Source organism: Larimichthys crocea, chromosome XIX (assembly GCF_000972845.2).
Source record: "Larimichthys crocea isolate SSNF chromosome XIX, L_crocea_2.0, whole genome shotgun sequence".
NCBI lineage: Eukaryota > Metazoa > Chordata > Actinopteri > Sciaenidae > Larimichthys > Larimichthys crocea.
The window spans coordinates 10,433,557-10,454,493 of record NC_040029.1 but is presented as its reverse complement, the minus strand read 5'-3'; the positions used below and the strand labels follow the sequence as shown (position 1 = coordinate 10,454,493).

The window sequence follows — 20,937 nt, the reverse complement described above, 5'->3', positions numbered from 1 at the left end:
GTGTTTATCTGGATTTATGTTCATGTTTCCAGGGGAAGGGTTAGACTGAAGCAAAACAAAGCACCCAGCCTGACAGCTCCATTTTTCTGCAACATTTATTTACATCACACAGCAGCAGAATACAGTGTTACTCTTCACAGAAGACCAGTCCACCAGAAGACCACCAAACAAAAACTGCCATGAACATTTACTGGATGGTCGTCTCATCATTTCTTTCTTTTAGTTTGTGTCCAGAAGAGTCACACGACGCTCGGAAACAAATCTTATCACGCTGATCGACACATCCTTTTTCAAACTGTTCATCTGTTCATGTGTGGCGTTAAAACTCACTACATATAAATATAACACCAATATTCATCCAAATCCAAATTTCATGAAACAAATAAAGCAGCAAATCAATAATTTTGGGATGGACGACGCCCAAACATGGACGTCTTTTCTCTGGTGGTGGTTATAAAATGCAATATTTGGTGTACAGCGTTGGCTACATGCAATATAAACTATGATTTAATTTAATATCACCCTGAAGCATTTCTTCAGAGAGACTTCACTTGTGCTTATAGCTTATTCTTACACTGCACTACATCTATGTAATAGGAATTACACAGATTTCACAAAGGAATATTATAATTCATTTGTCTGATCGGCTTCTCGTGTCACAGAATCAACTTTTAAAAGTTACAGTCGAGGATGATTAAGCGCCAACGCAAACACAGTCGGTAAATGTCAGTTAATACTGTGTGGAGTGGAAAATATGCAGAAATATGATGGACAGTGTTCGCCTGAATCAAAGTGCCTCCTTCATCACAACGTATCAGGAATATTTGAGGTTTGTAATCAGTTCAAAATATGAAACACAACAGTGCTGCCTCGAACTAAAGCTCACAAAATAAAAGCTTCAAAATATCATTTTCTACAACGACTTCCACCAGCGTGTAACAACCAGAAAATAACTCCAGAGCCGCGTCCTCACACAAAACGCTCCACTTCACAGAAAGCAAAGAAATCAAAGATGATGGTCCGAGAGCGATGAAACCATTCAGAAAAGCTCGATGGCATTCTCAGTGATTACATCAAACAGTTTTTAAAAAAATGTTTTCATGACGCTGAGAGGATACGGAGCCGGTGTGGAGTCCAAAGCTGCTCCAGAGATCCAAGAAGAACCTGTGACAGGAAAGAGACAGGACGTGTGATTAATCAGCATTTTCTGGTCACTTGTAGCATTAAATAAGAGCAACACAACATTAATGTGCTTAATGTTTTAACAGTCTTTAAAGACCATTTAGAACTGATAAGACTAGCTTAAGACTGTCCTGAGGTCGTGGTTCCAGTTCATTGGAAGGTGTTGGATGTGGTTGGGGTCAAGGCCAGTCCAGTTCTTCCACAACAAACTGGGAAAACCATTTATAGTATCACTGTGAGATATCTGTCCATTAAACAAAAGGCTACCTCCAGTAGCCAGTTAGCATAGGATTGTCAGTTGTACCAAAAATGTGTTTAATTTAATTTAATTGGAAAGGGGTCGAGTCCAAACCAAGAAAAACAATCCCAGAACAGAACAATGAGGTCGAGATCGTCCGCAGACACAAACTCGATTTGGTTGGAGGTTTTTTGTGGACACACTCTGATGTAAGCTGCAAACTCTGGTGGCCTGATGGGAGTTTGTTAGGAGAACAGACGGTAAAACAGAAAATAACCTCACCTGAACCCCGTCCACTCACCTCTTCATACCCTCAGTGTTGCAGAAATCCACTCTTATTACTGCTGGGATGCAGCTGCCTCTATTTGTTGGCATCCAATATCGAGCAGCACAAAAAAGTGCAAACAAGTTTATCCTGTTTAGCTGAAGTTGCAAGGACAAACTGATTTGACTCCCACTCGCACTGTCAGATCTCTAACCCTGCAGGACGACGTGTCGCCAAGATTCCGTCTGTTTACAAGTCTTAATATAGTTTCAACTAAGCCGTGAATGAACCAAAAACAAGCACAACAAAGTGAGAGTTCTACGGTTTGGACTACAGAAAACAAACTGTACAGCAGAGACAGGATGGGCTCCGTGGTCTACGTCAAAGGTCGGAGCAGGAAGAAGGTCAGGAAGAGGAGAAGGGGCCGGTTCGTTCGCATTCCTGCCGCCGCCGCCGATGGGATGGGACGCTTCTTCCTGGGCCCGTTGCACAGCGGGGTGCTGCAGCAGGAGATGCACACTGAGTTCATGTTGCCGGTGCAGAACTGCTGGTAGCCAGAGGAGGCGATGAGGCAAGCCCCGGAGGACGCGCAGGACTTCCTATAATGTATCCCTGCAAATAAACCCAAAAACAGACGTCTGGTTTCTGGTTTCTAGTTTCTGGTTTCTGGTTCGGGTCTGATTTTTAGTGAGTCCGGACAGACACTGGAGCTCTAAGATGCTGCAGATTTCCCCCCGCTGTAATTAGATTGCTTGGACATAACCTATAAGAGCCTTGTATTTTGCAATGCTGCAGCATTTTATTGCACTATAGGGTTATGGAGCTATTGACTTCCTGTCTGCTCTTATTAACTGATGTTTGTCAGCGTGCTGTATATGTTACTACAGTTTATACGCTTGTATGAAGAAGAAAAACTCATATTCGGCAGTGCTGTAACTTTTTATTGCACTCCAGAGCCGCTGACTCCTTTATCAAGTGGAGTTTCTCCGTCTGGTATCCACTGCTGTGTTTCTGTTGTATGTTATAGCAGGTATTTTATCATTTATGTGGCGGTTATTGCGTTATTTATCTTGTGTTTCTGGTTTCGATTGAATCAAATTTGGATAAATTCAATGGCTGTAAGCCGAACGTTCCACTGTCTGGTGATGCTTTTTATTGATGGAGGAGAAATATGAACAAATATGTGTCTTTGTGTTGCATGTTTCTGCACAAAACATGAATGAAATTAAGATATAGAAGATATAAAACAAAAAGCTGCTGCAGACCCTGAACCTCCAATTATAAGATGCTGTTTCTCACCACCTCGTCACCTGTCTGATATTCTTCACGACGCGTATGGAAATGGAAACCTCAGGCTTGACGACTGAAAACAGCTGAGTAATGTGACCTTGGACGCACGGCTTTAAAAACATCTCGACATGTGCAATTACAACTGACGAGTCCTTGATTTCACAGACAGAGAGAAACAAAAGCAGCTTTCTCTTTTTTTTAATTTAATCTTTTTTTAATTGATTCTGCTGATTAAGATAATGTTTGACTAACTCTTTAAATGCACAATCTGACTTCAGCTCGGTCGCTTTAGATGTGGCAGACCTGATTTAATTTATAGATCTGCTGTTTCGTCAAATACAGACTGTCATTTCTGTAATTATGTGCAGATGACATTTTGGTTAAAGGAAATATTTCTGCTCAGATTTAGACGAGAAGATTGAAATCACATTCGTGTGTGTGCACTTAGCATAGCTTAGCACAAAGACTGCAAGCGGAGGGAAACAGCTAGCGTGGCTCTGTCTGAAAGTTACAAAATCCACCTGTAAACACGTTTAAAGCTCGCTGACATTTCATTTGTTTAATCTGTACAAGAAGAGTCAGAGGAAGAAGCCGGTTTGTTTAAACGTGAATGAGTGAATGAATCTTTTCTTTTTTACTTTTAAAACCTGTAATTAATTAATTCATCTAGTCAGTAAATGATGAGTCTTTGACTTGAGTCACTCAGTTACATTAAGCTGGTTAGCCACATGTGCTGATGGCAGCTCAGTTACTCTGTGGCACACAATCCTCCAAACTCTTTAGCAAATGGTCTGGTTGGCGGCCTGCAGGTTGAAGCATTTTATTTTCAGTTACATGGTGCAAAACTAATCTAATGTCGTGTCAGAGGCAGCGAGAGAAAGTCTCTCTCCACTCTGACGAATGAGCTGAATAAAGCATGAGCGTAAAAACAACCGAGGGCCGTCCATTTGTCTGAATAGGGTTTACGCTGCATGTCTGTAACACAGAGCGAGTCCGTCCACACATCGATCAGCGCTTCTCTCTGAGGCACACGGTCACAGATACCAACGTCATTACACTTCAAATCACGGCAGATTGTTTGGACCTCTTCTGCTGGGTCACGTATCAGGATTTAAAGGTGTTTTAAAGGTAAAATGCCAACACCTGGAACATCACAGCTCATTTCATTTGATGTTTGTGTCGGCTGTGCTTGTGCATGACTTTAAATAAATGTCACATTAGAGCAAAGACTTCAGACTCGGAGGTCTCGTACCTCCTGAGCGCTCAGCCTCGTGTCTCCGGCTTCCAGACGGTCACCTTTCGTCTACAGATAAATATAAATGTGGATACTTTTGGCTGAGCCCGACAACTATGAGCCTATAGCTCCACCAAAGATGCAGCATAGAAAATAATAAATCTCCCTTCAACATGATGATCATCACTTCATCATCAAGCAAGATGTCCACAAAAGATATCGAACAATGTCCTGTTGTCCTTGACCATGTCTGGCTGCTCTGAGCTGATCCAAAGTTCTTTGTAAATCCACCACCAAGCACAATATGTCTGAATATTTACACTCAGGCCATAAAATTCAACATCAACATTAATTCAAGCTTCTTATATAAACGATTTTATTATCTGACATTTGCTTCATTTTTTATCTCCTTCCTCTTTATGACGGGAACATTTGTTCATCCAACCAAATTAAATTTTTCTCAGATTTAAAGCGTCGCTCACCGTCGGGTTTGACCAGCACCTCCTTCTGACACGTGTCCTGTACGTTGACGGTGCAGTTGACGATGTACTCCGGCGTGGAGCAGTCATTGTGCTTCATCTCTTCACACTGGTAGCACTGGATCTGAAGGGCATCTCCTGCAGAGGCGAAATATTCAATCGTTAGTGATGTGGCAGATATGACTGAACCAATAAACACAGCAGGCACCAGATAAGAATGCTCTGATTATTGATTTAACTTATAGATCTGCTGTTCGTCATCATGGACTGTAGACTGACAGAATGCAAATAACATTTTGGGTAATGGAAATATTTTTGCCCAGATTTAGACGAGAAGATGATTCCAGACTCGTGTGTGTGCACTTAGCATAGCTTAGCACAAAGACTGCAAACGGAGGGAAACAGCTAGCGTGGCTCTGTCTGAAGGTTACAGACAGAGCTTCAGGCTGACTGTGGAGCTTGGACTGGTCTGATCCTCTGATTCGTGACTTCTCGTTATTTGAAGGACAAACGGACGACCTGCTCTGGAATGAATGGAACAACCTGCATTTTCCCAAAATATGGAACTATTCCTTTGAGATCAGAATAAAGTTGGTTATTAATACATTAAAATCAGTTTAAATATTCAATTGAATGTCATCTACTTCCTGTTTTGTCTTTTCTTGTGTGCGTCAGACCTTTGTTCTGTCTTTGCTCGTGTTTTGGCACTCGGTGAGAGTGCAGCGTCATCGACTCTGTCTTCTGTTCTGACATTAACGTCCGTGAACAGAAGGGCAGCACTGAGGCGACTCCTTCAGCAAAGTCTAATCTGTTTTTATTGGCCGTCTGAGTGTCAACAGAGAGGTCATCTATAGATTCACACGGCGAGGTGAGAACAAGCTGGAGATGCATTTTAAGTCATGCATTTACAATACAAACAGGCACTGAGAGGCACAGAGTGAATCTCCATCAAATGTGCAAACTGAAGCTTTTAAAAGCTGCACGGACGTGTGTCCAACGCAAGGGACCTGAAATGGAGGAAGAAACTGACGTCTTAGTGCCATTTAAGAATGTTTGAGCTTGAAAAATGTGAAATAAAATGACTTATTTTCCATTTTTACAAAGCTAAAAATGAAAATGACTCACACAAACTTCTTATTCTGCAAGTTAGTGATGACTGAGTCGTCAAATTTGCCAGATTTATTTAGATATCTTCATCAGGACGGCATCATTCAATCAAAAATAACTTCCACGCCTGCCCTTGTCTTTTCTGAAATATCCCACACAGGCTATCCGTCCCTCCTGACATATATTAGTGGTGTAATTATTGAAATGGCACCGAACATTAATCTCAACTCTTGACGGCGCCATCATCTGATAAAGGTCCACATATAACATCACAACCACACCTAATTATTTTAAAGCAAGCAAAGCTCCATCCATCACCAGTGATAACGCAGAACTTTATTATTTCTGGAGGATTTCTGTCACACTGGAGGGCAAAATAAAGATGATCATCCTCAGAGAATGAGTCTAAATCTGTTTTCCACAGCAGTAAAACAGAAGAGGAGAAGAAAAAGAAATCTTTTAAAGCTTCAGGTGCAGAAAAAAAAAACACAAAACCAATATTTTCTGATCACAATCGTATTCACTGTAATCACTGCAGGCGCCAGGAAACAAAGTGAGATCATAAAAATCAGACAGTTCTGAAAAGAGCATCAGATTTTCTGATACAAACAGCTCGTGGGTTGCAGAAAATCACAGATCTGACCGCGCCACCAGTGCGTAAAACCAGCACTTTGTTGAATACTGCGCATTATTTCAGCATGTTGCTTCGAGTTTTGAAGAAAGTGTATAAAGTCAGCAGGTAAATGTTGGTATTTAACAGATCTGAGTTACCAAAAGTCAAAATTTGAACTGGAAGCTGAGAATATCGACATTATATCATAATAAATATCATGCAAATAAACCATATAAATGATAATATTTGTATTTTCCCCTTCGTTGCGCATGAATGTGTGGAAACCTTTTGCGCAATCTGCTCCAAACTGTCCCCTCACCGCTGCCTGAGAAGCGGCCGCAGTCTCTCCAACTTGGCGCCTTACCTGCGTCGAGAAGGACTCCGAATAAAGTCACAAAAACGAGAAGACGCATTCTCTCCCAGATGACGCTCGGAGGGGAAACATCCGACCAAATGAACTCGTTCAGACGGAGGCATGGAGGACGAACCGCCGCGGAGGAAGGAGCCCAGACACGGTTCCGCTCATCATCATCACCGTGGTCCTCGGCTCGGTTCGCTGAGGTGAGAGCCACAGAGAGGAAAAAGGAAAAGCTCCGCAAAGTGGACGCTCTCTGCTTCCCATGCGCAACTGGAGACAAACCCGGAGCGCAGAAACCATAAAGCGCACCACGTGATGGCAGCTCGGGGCTGGTGTTTGTCTTCACGAGCTGAGGAATGACTGAGGAGTTTATTTCTGACTGGCTGAATGTTCGAGTTTTACAGTCCAGTGAAGTCATGAAGCCACCTCTGCTCCTTTAAATCTCCTCTTATATTACATTTTCTTTCATTATTCTTAGAAATTATATAAAGCATGTCAATTATTTACAGGCTTTACAAAGATTCCTGCAAATATACGGACTTTTTAAGGGTATAATGGGTCCACTGTAAAATATGATTACAGTAAATTAATGGCTAATCATTGCAGTAAATTCACAGTAATTATTCGACAGAAACACAAATCTAAATAACAGTATTTTACTGTTTCTACAGCAACCAGACACATTACTGCAGTGAAAAAATACAGTGATTCAAAGTAAACGTGTAATTTACAGTAATATGCTGTGTGCTCTGTACAACAACATTACTGTAAAAGTACATTATTCTACTGCTAAGTTACAGTATGGGGATGCACCATAATTACAGTAACTGTTTGTAATTCACCATTTTACTGCATTGCAACTCAGTGGACAGTAATTACTGTACATTTATATTAAAATACTGTAATTTTACATGAAATAATGGCAGATTTCTTTAAACATATTTAAATATATTAAGAATATTTCAGCACATTTTAAGAGTTTGGATTTATTGTTTTGTATTTATTTGTTGCTGTAATAATGTTTTTACATTTTTATTGTTCTTTAATGATGCAATAGCATCTATCTTCCTGAAACATTAAACTTGTTTCACTATTTTAAAACATATTTAATACAAAATAATTTCAGGCTAACCATGTTTTGTTTTTTTCATATTTGGATAAAACTGCATTTGCTGTGTGGTTCAGCCCAGACAGACACATAAAACATAGCCTATTAAAATTAGAATGATCTCATGTGTAATGATTTCAGAGGTGTTACTGCTCCACTGCATATATAACCTACAGAACTGTTTTCCAATAGAGAGATTTGAGATGAGCGGTGTGTGATTTGGTGGTTGCTCTTGGTTTGTTTTGGTTTTGGGGGCCAGTTCAGGGCCACCAAATCCTCGGGCCGGCCGAGCCAATACAACATATCGAGCTTATTAGCGTATGTGACAGGGAGAGAGAGCATCTGTGTGTGCATGAAACTAATTGTGTTTATTTATAAGCACATAATTACCCATCGAGGGACTAATGGTTACAGATCCCTCCACAGTCTTGGAGCTAACCGTCACCCGGCTCTGAGCTTCGACTCCGGCTGACAGACTGTGAGTGGGCAGCGATGATCTTTGGAGTGAAGCTTTTTATTCCCACACTGAATATTCCCACAAATGAAAACACACCTCACAGCTTCAGTTTGAAATAGGAAATCTCATATTTATTTAGGAAATAGTTACATAAAATATAGCATTAAAGTCTGGTGTAACAGACAAAATTGCACACAGTAATAATAATAATAATAATAATAATAATAACATTAATAATAATTACCAAAGTAACACTGCTGGCAACCATTTCTCTTTACAAAGGAACATTTAAGGAGAGGGGTGAAGCATGACAATCACACTACAGTCTGACAATACAAAATGTGGGTATAAATACTGGACATCTAGAAAAATACACATCAGACTCTGTTCATACAATATTAACAGTTTCATAGAAAAAAATGGAGACACACACGCACAGTCGGCTCTGTTGATTAGCACCATCTGGTCAAATTCCAGATAGATTTTGGCATTAACTTCACCTAAAAGTTCAAAGTATGTCTTTAAAATAAAGTGATAAAATATTTTTTTAGCTCTTATTGATCAAAATAAAGATTTTAAACCCCGAAAAAGAAAAAAGATTTCAAACTAAAACCTCGGTTGAATGATTGGCAAACATTTTTTTCTTCTTCTCATTTGCATATATCAATCAGCAATGCCCGTTCTGATATTAACTTATAACTCTATATACAACATAATATACAAGTGTGACATGAGCTGAGGTTTGTGATGCTACATGAGACTAGTCTGTTTGGATCGTGGAGTTTTGCATCAGGAACTCTAAAAATAAAAAGTCTTATTTATTTCCTGACGGCTGCATTTTGATTCTTACAATCTACGTTAGTCCAGTATGTTCCCTGAGCTACCAACAGTGACGCTGGGCGTGTTCAAGCCAGAAAAGTTGGTCGTTGGCTGTACCTGCGTACGAGCCGGACACTGAAACATCATCATGTACCACATGGCATCATCGTCTGCTTCAGCTTCTGCTGCTAGAAGTGAGATTTGTTCCTAGTTTTTGTTTCGCCGTTATCAAAATAACACAAAGACAAGTTTGGCAACCTTTTAAAATGGACAGAAATGTTGTTGTGTAGTTTTAAAAGATGAACCAGGCGTGTTATTTATGGGCTGGGCAACGCACTTAGCAGCAAACATAAAATGACACCTTAGGTTTAAACCCTAGCAAACAGGAATGCAATCAAAGCAACAGTTCTGTTGCAGCTACACACCAATGTTGCCCATCAGCTCCCAGAAGTCAGCGCTCGAACAATCGTTCACTTTACACTCCTTACAGACTTTGTACAGTATTTCTTACAGTGCAATGATAACAAGTTCCCCCAGCGTGTGGAGGAGAAAACAGACGTCGTGTTATTGCCGTCCAGTCCACCACACCCAGAGTCAAACTACTTAAAGAAAAAGTCCTGGTTTTGGTGTTCGGGTTGAGGTTTCATCCTCGTGTCTCCGGCTCCACTAAGTGCTTCGTGTTGTTTGTTAGAGGACGGGGCTGAAGCAGGGCGGCAGTCAGGATCAAGTGGAAGCCGAGATCAAGGACTATCTTTTACTTGCAAATGCAAAAACTAAAATCCAAATCTACCTGAAGATCCACTTCAATGGGCTCCACATCCAAACAAAAGTTGATAATGACCAACCCAGATCTTCACTGCAGCCCTGCCGCCCTGCTCGTCGCCCCTACACGTCATTGGAGCCCTGACTGGTGCATGAGGAGAAGCTGTCGTACAGTGAGTCGCTGAGGGATCCCACGGGATCTGCCCCGGGCTTGCTCGAGAAGCTGGAGGAGGAGGGCTCGTCCACCTTGCAGCAGTCCTCCACGCTCTTCCCGGCGTCGGCGTGGCAGTCCCTGCGGCTGCCTAAACCGGCATCAGGATACAGGCTGCCGCTGCAGGAGCTGCTGTGATTCAGCTTGTTCAGGGACTCCAAGGAGAAGTCGAGAGACGGCGGCTGGTTTGCGCTGACGGGCGTCTTCTCCAAGGGAATCTCCTTCTGCAGAGAGAGAAAAAAAGAACCACAGAGACACAAAATATGTTAATTTATTGAAAAGAAAGATTTGCTGCATCCTGACTATCCTGCACTGTAAGCAGTTGTAATTTCCAGTCGTGTCTCTTTGACAGAAGTCTATCATCGCACTGTGTAGCCCATCCTGTTTGCAGCGTGGTGCTGCAAAGCAATAAGAACGTCGCCTCTGGAGAGCATGACAGTGATCTATATTCAGATTTTTATCACGCTCAATGACCAAATGTACGTCCTGGGTGTTGGCAGGCATGGATCTCTGGGCATCGCAGCTCACCCACTCTCCCTGTCTGATTATGTGTGTCGTACGCTGTGTTTCTCTTGGCCCTCTGCTTTCGAGATTAGCATAGTTGGAAATATGTTACTCGGGGGAAATGTTGCGTCTAAAAGCTGCTATCTGTTAACAGTTTTAATTAGCAGGAGTAGTTTCATCCTGATGATTAGGGAGACGTGGAGTCGTGACAGTTCAGGGGACATTAGAGTTGAGAAATATTATTATTATCACCAGAGCGGATCACATCTTCACATCTGAGCCTATTGGCCTTTCAGGGGTACGAGCCCTTAGGCGACTCCGCAGCGATTAGATCAACAGTCAATGTGCAAAATGCTGCATTAACCAGCTGCTTCTTTGGTGCTTCATGGTTTAATTCACCGTCACACAACCCAACGCCACATCATCGCAAATGACCTACGAGGCTGCAAAACAGAAACAACACGCGAAGCTGAAAATAGCCGCTTGTTGTTTATGATCTGCCAATTATTTGAGTATTCTTTGTGATCTCGACTGTGCGTCTCAGAGGCACTTTAAGGAGCTAGTTACTGTCGCAATCAGCATGAAAACAACTCCTCAGAGGCGGTAAACAAAATTCTTGGGTTGCTGCATTTTCCTTCAGCAATTACAGCCTGGGCGTCGTCTACATCGGTATTTTTGCAGGGGTAAGTACACAGAGGAGTAGCTGGAGGGTCCAGGTAACCTCTGAGGGATCCTCTGAACCCGGACCATTTAGCATCTTGCTGCGAGGTGTATCTCCCCTTAGAACTGAACCCAGAAGTACTCGACACACGAGAAGCAAAAACACATGAACCGCATCAGAAATTCAGAGAGCAGTTTTCTTTTTTTTATCTCACCACATTAGTCACTGAACTCCTGACTGACATACTAATGTGGCAAAGAAGACAACACTATACAATATTTAGAGGGAGAGGACAGACAAAAACAATGATCCTGTATATACACTGTGGATGAGCTGCAGCCTCTTCCCCATGGTAACAGTGGCATGTATAAAATGAAGACAAATCCACCCCTGATAGGTAAAGTCTGTCTGTAAATGTGCTGTGATCTAATATTCCCAAATCTTTAACTTTTCCTGCATTTTCCAAAAGTTCCACAAACACAGCTGATTTTTTGCTGCATGTGTAGGTGGAGAGAGTAAAAACAATAGTGATTGTTGTTCTCGGTGCTTTTCCTCACGGGGCTCAAGCCTTGCTCGTTTCCTCTCCTACCAGCTAGTTAATTGCATTCACCTGCCAACCCAGGTCTGTGATTTGGGCGGCTGGAATAAAACCAGCAGGACTCAGGAGCCCAGATAGCCAAGTATGAGAACTATTGGTACTGTACAATAAGAGGAGGAAGCAGGAGGAGACGGAACATAGTGTCTTCTTTCTCAAAATGCAACATTTCAAGTGTTTGGTTCATCGAGGCTTGAAAATGTCAAAATAAGAGAGAGATTTATGTAAATTTGTAACAGAATAATGCTTTTTGAGGTTGAACTCACTGAAAAATATCAAAATATTTCATGATGTGAAGCTGCACTGCTCTGCAGAATCAACCTTCCACCCAGAAATCCCTCAGAACCCCATTAATGTGCACCGACGTGACCTGCGACCGGGCACGATCGCGATAAATCTGTAAGTTGAAGGAAAAATGTGCCCAAAGGTGGCATCTGACTCACACATGATAGAAAATGTTGAGTATTATTTTGCAGGTGTGGAGGTTGAAGCCAAATTAAGACACAGGCGCTGAATGTAGATTAACGCCTACGCTTCATCACTATTTTTATGTCACGTCACTGTCAGCCCTGAAAACTTCATGGCCTCGGGATACGAGCCAGCCTGTGACGTGACGGGCATCAGTGATGAGCAGAGCTCAGTGACAGTGAAGAAGAGTCCTCAGGTCCAAACCTTCCCTCTCTGTATCTCATTGTGGTCAGAAACAAGAGCAAAGAAATGGAATGGGCTCGTCTTATCGCTGATTGGATTTGATTTTGGAGGAACCCAATTACCGGCGGATCGAACCCTTCCCGGTGCTCCTCAGTCTCTGTACCACCTGCGGGTTCAGACAAATGATAGCTTCACACATAACTGAGGCTGCAGGCAGGCGGCTCGGTGAGAGCGTCCCACTTGAAAACATGGAGAGGCCAAATCGGCAATTGGTTCTGCATCACATGTCAGTAATGGGATGTCCAAACTCGAATTCACTACTACAGTAGCTTATTGAAAGGCTCTTTTATTGTGACATGTTAAATCCTTTTCTCTCTCTGTTTTTGACCTGAACATGAAATATTAAACTCAAAGCTGCCAGATTGATCTGACTGTATAAAATATGCATCTGTGACGTCATCCGCAGGTTTCTGAAGAGCCGCTGTGAAGCTCAAGTTGGACATTTTATCATGAACTGAACTTTAATTTAATACAACCTGCACCACATGCAGCACATCTAAAGTTGAGTTTGGAAGTTGAACAGTCTTACACGTTCACGTTGTGACGTGATGGTGGAAACAATAAGAAAACATGCATAATAAAGATGTTTATTTTGCAGATATTGTATTTCTGGCTCTGTTCCTTCTGCAGCAGCCTGACGGCAGCTCAACAGGAGCGCATATTCCTGCTGCTGATATTTATTTGTACACTGACGCAGCAGCCCATATTTCAAATTACACGTCAACTGAAATGTCCCTTTCCCCCCCTCACCATGTAATCATTGCTCAAGGTAACAATCTGTTCCATGCTCGAGGAGACGCTGTGCATGCTGATTATGTTGTCGTACACCAGGTTTGGACCCGGGTCACAGAAAACTACAGGAATCCCTCTGACTTGACAAATGACACGCTTTGCCACAAGTTCTGATGTTGTTGTTTCTCCTGCAGCAATCTCTTTCTCCCCTCATGCAGACGAAGGGCGGGAACAGGAAAAATGAGAAAAGTTGGGAGGGGAAAGTGTTTAAAACAAAGCCGGGAGAAGTCAACTGAGAAGAGGAGGCAGAGAGAGTTGTACGGGAGGGACAGAAATAGAGAGAGGCAAAACTGAAAGGAAGACGAGGAAAGACACGTGGGAGGAAGAAAGAGAGAGAGACTCGGAGGAAGGAGAGGATAGAGGCAGAAGGAGGCGGAGGGCCACCGTTAGCAGGACTGTCAGGTGCTGTCAGGATGATGAATGGGAGGCCAGCGCAGGCTGTGAGGGCTCTGATGGGAGCCGCAGAGCTTTACATCACTCTCCTGAGTGTTTGTGAAAGGTTATTAAAGGCGCTTAAATCACCGGGCTCTGACACAGGCCTCGCTACCAACCACCAAACTTCCCCCCAAAACTGCCGCCAATGACAACGTCTCCTGAGCCGAACGCTCCGCACAGGTATGGACGTGCAGCGAGAGGGGTGAGGAGGTGATGGCACGCAGATGGATTGTCTTTTTACGAGGAATAATGTAGGGTAACTGGGTTCAACAGCCGTCATCCATCATTACGGCTGTTTCACAGCTCAAATTTATATTCTACTTTTTTTTCAGAACGACAGAATAATACCGCTTCCCATCACAGGAACTTTATCAAGGGTTGTTTCTTGATTCTGCAGCAGCGACTTCCTCTTTTTTTATCTTGAGAACACTCAACAACACAATTTAAACATTTTCCTTTGGAGATATTCTTCACACATGCTGGAAAACAGCGTAGAGCTCCCTCTGGGTTGGGAGAGAGTCGCTCCCCCGTGAAGGAGTTCAAGGTTTTCGGGGTCTTGTTCACGATTGACAGGAAAATGGAGCGTGAGATGTTTAGTGTGTACGGCGGATTCTGTACCAGACTGTTGTGGGGAGGCATAGCTCTCGGTTTTCCAGTCCATCTACGTTCCAACCTTCACCTATGATCATGATCTTTGGGTAGTGACCGAAAGAAGGAGATGATCGTGGATATGAGCAGCGTAAATGAGCTTCCTCTGCTTCATCCGGAGTAGAGCCTCAAAAGGAGCCAGCTGAAGTGGTTCAACGCGGTGTTTCCAACTGGTTGGACACTCCAGAGAAGACCCAGAACTTGCTACATAGGAGCAACATCGAGCCTCTGCTAAATCTGCTGCCACCACAACCCGACCGCGGATAAGCAGAAGGAAGTGGATGGATTTTAATGTACACCGGATTCAAACAGAGCTCAGAGTTTGAGGTTCAGTGTCGTGCATTATTCTGGCTGAAGAGGCATTTAGATGCTTTAGGGGTCACACTTTTGGCCACATATTGTATATGCATGAAATAACTGGAACATTTTTACTGATGCATAACCACATCAGCAAAGTTTCAGAGCTGCAGAAGGTCAAAGCTTTATAAACTGTTGGGTAGTTTCTTCGTTAACGGTGCATGTTAATGTTTTTAGTGACGCTGCACATGGACCTTCCAGCACTTCTGGTCTGGGCCTTGGATTCCAGGTTATTTTCGGAGAACTTCTCCAGTCCCTCCCGTAAGCACTACAGGCTTCCCCACAGCCCTCAGAAACGTAGCCTACCGCATCCAATTAAGCGACAGCCAGGTTTGAGGATGAGACAAACAGAGCTCGTGTGCTGTCAGCTAATGGACTCGTGCTTGCAGCTTGGTTGCACAGCGGCACATCGAACGAGCGTCCTTGCATCTCTGCTGGGACTCCGGATCGAAAAGAAACCCCCTCGCTTCCAGGTCAAGTGCAGACTCAACTTTGCTTTCAGAATGTGTGATTGCTAAAGAAAACCTCGGAGCTCAAGGGCGGCAAGCATCCTTCATCATTTCCTTGTACACAATCGAAGATAGAAGAGGAGCAGGCTTCCCTCACTACTGCCTGTTTAATGGTGTAAGCTTATTCCAGCCTCCACCTGTAAATTATGCGAAATTATTCGGCGTAAATGCTTTCAAATGGTCTAAAATCTGATTCTGAGCTCCAGAACACCAAAGGTCATGAATAAAAGGCACAGAATAAATCCTCCCTCTGCTCATACTCGATTCTTTTTTGAGCTTGTGTTGAGTTTTTTCTAAATATGGATTTTGTGTCAGGGTGTTGTGGGGCGGGTGGCGGCTGTGAGAGAGGAGAGTTTGGTTGTCCCGTTGCACGCTGGAGGCCATTTCATGGTCTCTGATCCTCATTTGTCATTCAGCTGCATTAAATACTAATAGGCAAATACTCGCTGACACGAGAGGGCGAGGCGATCGAAAGCAATTACGAAAGCGTCTTTCTTTTTTCTGTGAACAAACAATTCCAGCGCTGAAAAAAATATCGTGGGAGTTCAGCGCATCGGCTCGTGCCTCGGGAGGCGTTTTTAAAGGTAACGCTGACATCGCCTCAACGGGAAATCGCTCTGACCATCTGAAACCGAACAGGAACTGTATTCATCTTCACGCCTCTGCTGTGAGGAGACAGAAAATATGCAAACTCTGTGACAGTGTGTCTCTGTCACACTGGATAAAAGTTGATGCCTGACTTTTTCTCCATGAAATGAGGATTTATTTTAGAGCGACAAACACGAGGCACTTCTCATTATCTGCTTCAAATCGAGCCAGAACAATCAGTAAGAGTCAGTTTAACGAGACTAAAACTGACGTGAACACCGATTCGCAGCGAGTGTTAAATATCAGAAGCCGCCGTGATGAGCGGTAAAACGCCTGTGGAGCTGTTTTAATACTCACGCTGAGTCTGTCTCCTGCTTTGCCATCGAGCGATGACTCTTTGTGCAACAGGTTGTACTGGGAAATCCTCCTGCTGTCCTTCTCCAGATGTGAAAACACGTCATGCTGGTAGTAGTCCATGATCGACAGCGGTTTCTCCACGCTGCTTCTCTTCAGGGTCTCCTCGTTCTGGTCGACTGTGGACGGATGGAAGAGATTTGTTAGAGTGAGAAATAAAAGAGGAATATGCAGCTTAGTTTTGTTTGTTGGTCTAAGTTCAAACCGGACCTGAGTCGCTCTTCTTAGCTCTGTAGATCAGCGTCCGTTGCGGCGACACCAAAGTGCTTCCGGTCCCCTCGAGTTCAGTCTCAGTGTCGCTGCTGCTCCCAGAGTACGTGCACACCTGGAGGGCTCGCTCCTGCAGGACACAAACACCCTGAATAACACGACACTCACTGTGAATCTGGATATTTCTGGAGCTGTTGATGTGTGTGGATGACTTACACCGGACATGTTATGGTCCTTGTTTTTCACCTTCCTCTCTTTCTCTTTGTCCTCCGTGGAGGTGTTGCTGCGTGGAGCGCCAAGACTCAACCTCTTTGTCCTGATTGCATCTAAAAGTCCAAAAACTGGATGTTAACTGACAAACTGTCACATGAACTCCTAACAGGATGCATACAGACTGTCTACATATTCATGTTCTGCCCGTATGAACGCTGCTGCACAAAGCCGAGCTATCAAACATTAATGGCGTTCGCCCTGTGATTGCTCCCGGCCGTGACTCCTGGCAGCTCTGATCTAACAGCTCTCAGCTGGCTGCTTTATTATCGCTGCCTCGGACAGACGCCAGTTTAACTGTCTCCTGCTTTTTGGACGAAATCTGCATCCAGATCATGAAAGTCATTTCACCTTCTCCCTCAGTGCGACAGACGTCGCTCCCTTTCTGTCATTCTACGTGATGAAGATGCACGGTGAAAGCGCTGCCTCTGTAAGCAGAAATCATCCCCGTGTGGCTGATTGCATCCCACACGTCACCTTTCTGTCTTTTTTTTATGATCTACTGCTGCGTTGGCGCGCTTTAGTTTCCCCTCCGGGCACGTCAGAGTTTCTATAAGGACACATGGACTCCCTTTGTCATCTCAGCCGAGCACCGCATGTCAGCGTTGATGCATTAACTCGAGAATTAGCTGAACAAACAAGCTTTTAATCAGTCTAATAAACAGAACCGGACTTGTTCCTGTCGACTCTTCTGGAGGCCTCGAGCGATGTTTCACTCACCTGCTGAAAGGTAAAACAAACTGACTCTGTCGTTGTGCGTGATGATAGCAGCTTTTACGGACACGTTTCCATTTATTTTACTTGTTGGCCTTGAATGAGGCCAACAAGTAAAATAAGAAAGTTAGAAAGTTTCTCACCTGTCGTTGCTAGCTTGGGCAGCCGGCTCTGGGTGTCCTGTGCGTTGTTGCTGCTGCAGGTCACGCTGGGGTCGGACAGGGAGTGACCCATGCTGGTCGGGGCATGCAGGCGGGTTTTAGGGAGGGAAGGCACTTTCACATCAGGTCGTGAGGGTTCTGGGTGAGAAGAGGAAGTCTCCCGACTGAGCTCCGAGGAGCCGGCGGTCACCCTGTCGGGGCTGGATTCAGATTTAGGGATGTGGCGACCACCGGCCCGGGTGACGGAGTCGGGGAGAGGGAAAGTGCCGATCCCGCTGTCCAGGGTTCGCATCTGACAGCCGGAGCCTAGAGTGACAGGGAGAGGAGGAGGAGGTGTGACGTCTGGGAGAAGCAGGGAACAACAGCGGAGGAGGCGAAAGGAGGATTCACATGCACGGGAAAGGACTGTGAGTAAAGAGGGCGTCTGCGGCAGGTTCAGTAACACAAAGAGAGAGAAGACAAACATTATCGTGATGTTTGAGAATTCATCTGAGCAAAACAATCGAGCCACAGCCCAGAGGACAGAGTGCATGCTGGGTTGTAATGAGGAGAGATGACTGCGAGTAGCAACAGATGGACGGCGTTTGCAAAGCCACAGTTTGACTCAGGCCTGAACAGATGGAACAGGTCCCTGTAACTGTGAACGTTAACGGCCAACAGTTACATCGTTATGCAAGCTTTGCAACTTTGTCATTTTGCAAACTTCAGCTGATTATTTCACATCTTCTCCTGCTGCCCTCCGAGACGAAAAACCCTCTGAAAAATATTTGTAAATGAAAACTCTGGCCTGTGTTTTATTTTCCTGTGCTGTGGAGATGGATCGATATCAACAGGCTCTCTGCTTCTCGACTGCGTAGCCTCGTCTCGACGGGACGCGGGAGCACAAACACGATCCGCTCATGAGCTATCTGCTCGAAACACAGTTGAGCTTCAAACAAGTGTGTTTGGAGGGTGTGGGGCACTCTTTTAGCATCAGCTTAATCCCGAGAACATTTACTCTCGGGGTCTGAAACTAAAACTATTGATCCATGTTCTCTTTGGACGGCTTTTTCTCTGGCTGTCATTAGTAATGCATTAAAGGAACGCAGCATTTCCCTCCGAATGTCAATAAATTCACAAATAAGGGCATTTAAGGAAGAACTCAAGACCAGTGTTCTTGTTTTTGCATCCACCAACACCAAAGTATGCATACAGAAGCTGTGAAAATTAGTCCATTGGGTCCATGAGTCCAAGCATCGTGAGCCCTTTACTTGGATCCAAATCTGCTGTGATCTCTGATCCAAGCTTAAAAAACACACATGAATACTTATTTGTGTGTGCAAGTTAGAGAAAGGTGCACAGAGCTATAGATTACACAGCTGTATAATTGAATGCCAAGCCGCCTGGCAGTTCAAAATACCCTCTATAACCAAACCATAACAAGGTCCACAGTAATTCCACCCAGAGGCAACAACAACTGGACATAATCTAGTTTTTCATGAGCTCCCTATCACTTCTGTATACAACCTCCAGGGTGTTTAGGGGGGTAGGTGTTTTTTTTATACCTCCATGGTGCGGAACAGACTTTATGCAATGAGGAGGTGTCAAAGGGAAAAGAAAGAGCCATCACTAACAAGCGTAACCTCATCTTGGAGATATTCCTGTGTCAGCAATCAGATGAAAAAGACACAATAGAGACGAATATCCTCCGTTATGAGAGTAAAGATCCAAAATGTGGAGGCTGGAGAGTAACTGTTGAAAGCCAAACACATCAGCACCCGCTGAAGTAATTGCTGAATCATTGGTATTGATCAACAATGCCATCAAACCCTTGCAGATATATTAAGGTCGTTCGGTGCTATGGGCCGGTCGAGGTGTTATTTATCGTCCTTTTACACAGAAAAAAATATACAGCCTCGAGGGAAGTTCTTCTAATATGCAACAAACTGACCGCTGTGGAGTGAACTTCAGAGTCCACATTCATAACTCGAGCTGCTCGCGTCATAAACCGGCCAGCTGTGAACCGTTTCTATGATGGATGTGTTTGTTGGTGAAGGGTGCACTTTGGAGAAACGTGACATTAAAGCAGCGCCGAGGAAACAATGAGCTTCATGAAATATTTAATTCAGACTGTCTGGATGTGCTTAGCTGGCAGAATATTAAAGAAAAGGCAGCGTGTTAATCAGAATACAGAAAAACAATTAGCTGTTTTATTTTTGGCCATCGTGAGCTCTTTTCAAACTGTCGAGATTATCACCACCAACGCTCGTCACTACCAAAACATCCAGTTTATTCATTTTTAAGAACTGAGTCTATTTAAATTCTTCACGACCAACAAGTCGACATCAATCACAAAAAGTACAACAAACTTTTACAAACCAACATGACCTGCCCTGTCCTGATCAAAACTGAGTACGTGAACATCTAATAAACACGATGAAACCATTTCTTCACCAATGCTTGGACTGGAAAACTCTTCAGGTCAAAGTAACCTACTCAAGATTTTGGTATTCCCCAAAAAGCCAAGCGATGTTGGAGCGTGGCGTCTTGAAGGCGAGCCAAAGGGTGACGCTCGTCGGCGTGCATCAGATTGACGATAAACATAAGATCTGTGATCTGCAAGCAAGAATAAGCGATTGCCCTAGCAATTTCTGTTGACGAGATGCCGAAGAAGATGCAAAGAAACTACTAAAGGAATGAATAAATAAGACTTATTCAAACAGGTGTGGCCCTAAGTTAAATGAAAAAGAAGTGATGAGTCTTTACTGCCTTTGAAATCACATGTACTATTTCCACAGTTCCTCTCTGCTTCCTCATGTTAAATTACATACAATGTAGGTTTGTCACACTGCGATGATGACAACCATCATCCCGTCTCATAAACTGTTTGATGCGTCTGCTTGTTCACTTCCTTAGCTGCTCAGGCTTCGTAAAATATCACACTGTCGCGCATCAAACGCTTGACTAGACTGTCAACATGCTGTTTGCAGCCGCTGCTATTTCCCCACAGTAACGGCAAGTGAGGAGAAGGAATTGAGTTGTCAATCACATCAGGAAATCCAAACTGTAAAATGTGTTAATGCTCTGCTGCACCGGTTCATTCGTGATGTTTAGTGACAGCTCTTTGTAAAAAAGAAACGTATGGGCTGAGGTAAACACTCGCAAATGTGAAACTCAGCGGCGTAAAACAGACAACATGAACTTTTGGCATTGTGAACGCAGCAGAGGAGAATATTCATTTCAATTTACTCACGAGGTTTTTGTTC

General features: G+C 43.7%; 2 protein-coding genes across 8 annotated transcripts in view; both read right to left on the bottom strand.

Annotated features, from left to right (window-relative positions):
* Positions 1–573: 573 nt before the first annotated feature.
* On the bottom strand, positions 574–7,156 carry LOC104928564 (ly6/PLAUR domain-containing protein 1). Its single transcript, XM_010742873.3, has 4 exons — positions 6,773–7,156; positions 4,692–4,826; positions 2,036–2,297; positions 574–1,164 (listed from the first exon to the last, which is right to left on the bottom strand). The coding sequence occupies exons 1-3, from the start codon at positions 6,819–6,821 to the stop codon at positions 2,062–2,064; spliced, it is 420 nt and encodes a 139-aa protein (XP_010741175.3). The 5' UTR covers positions 6,822–7,156; the 3' UTR covers positions 574–1,164; positions 2,036–2,061.
* A 1,284-nt stretch (positions 7,157–8,440) lies between these two features.
* Positions 8,441–20,937, bottom strand: part of LOC104928573 (nck-associated protein 5) — a 115,778-nt gene continuing 103,281 nt past the window's right edge. For all 7 annotated transcript variants that reach the window (XM_027291374.1, XM_027291376.1, XM_027291375.1 and 4 more), the window contains 5 exons: positions 17,675–17,998; positions 16,764–16,873; positions 16,548–16,677; positions 16,281–16,456; positions 8,441–10,347 (listed from right to left, as the gene is read on the bottom strand). In XM_027291374.1, coding sequence (XP_027147175.1) covers positions 10,036–10,347; positions 16,281–16,456; positions 16,548–16,677; positions 16,764–16,873; positions 17,675–17,998 — 1,052 coding nt within the window. In that variant the 3' untranslated portion in view covers positions 8,441–10,035. The remainder of the gene's footprint in view (positions 10,348–16,280; positions 16,457–16,547; positions 16,678–16,763; positions 16,874–17,674; positions 17,999–20,937) is intronic.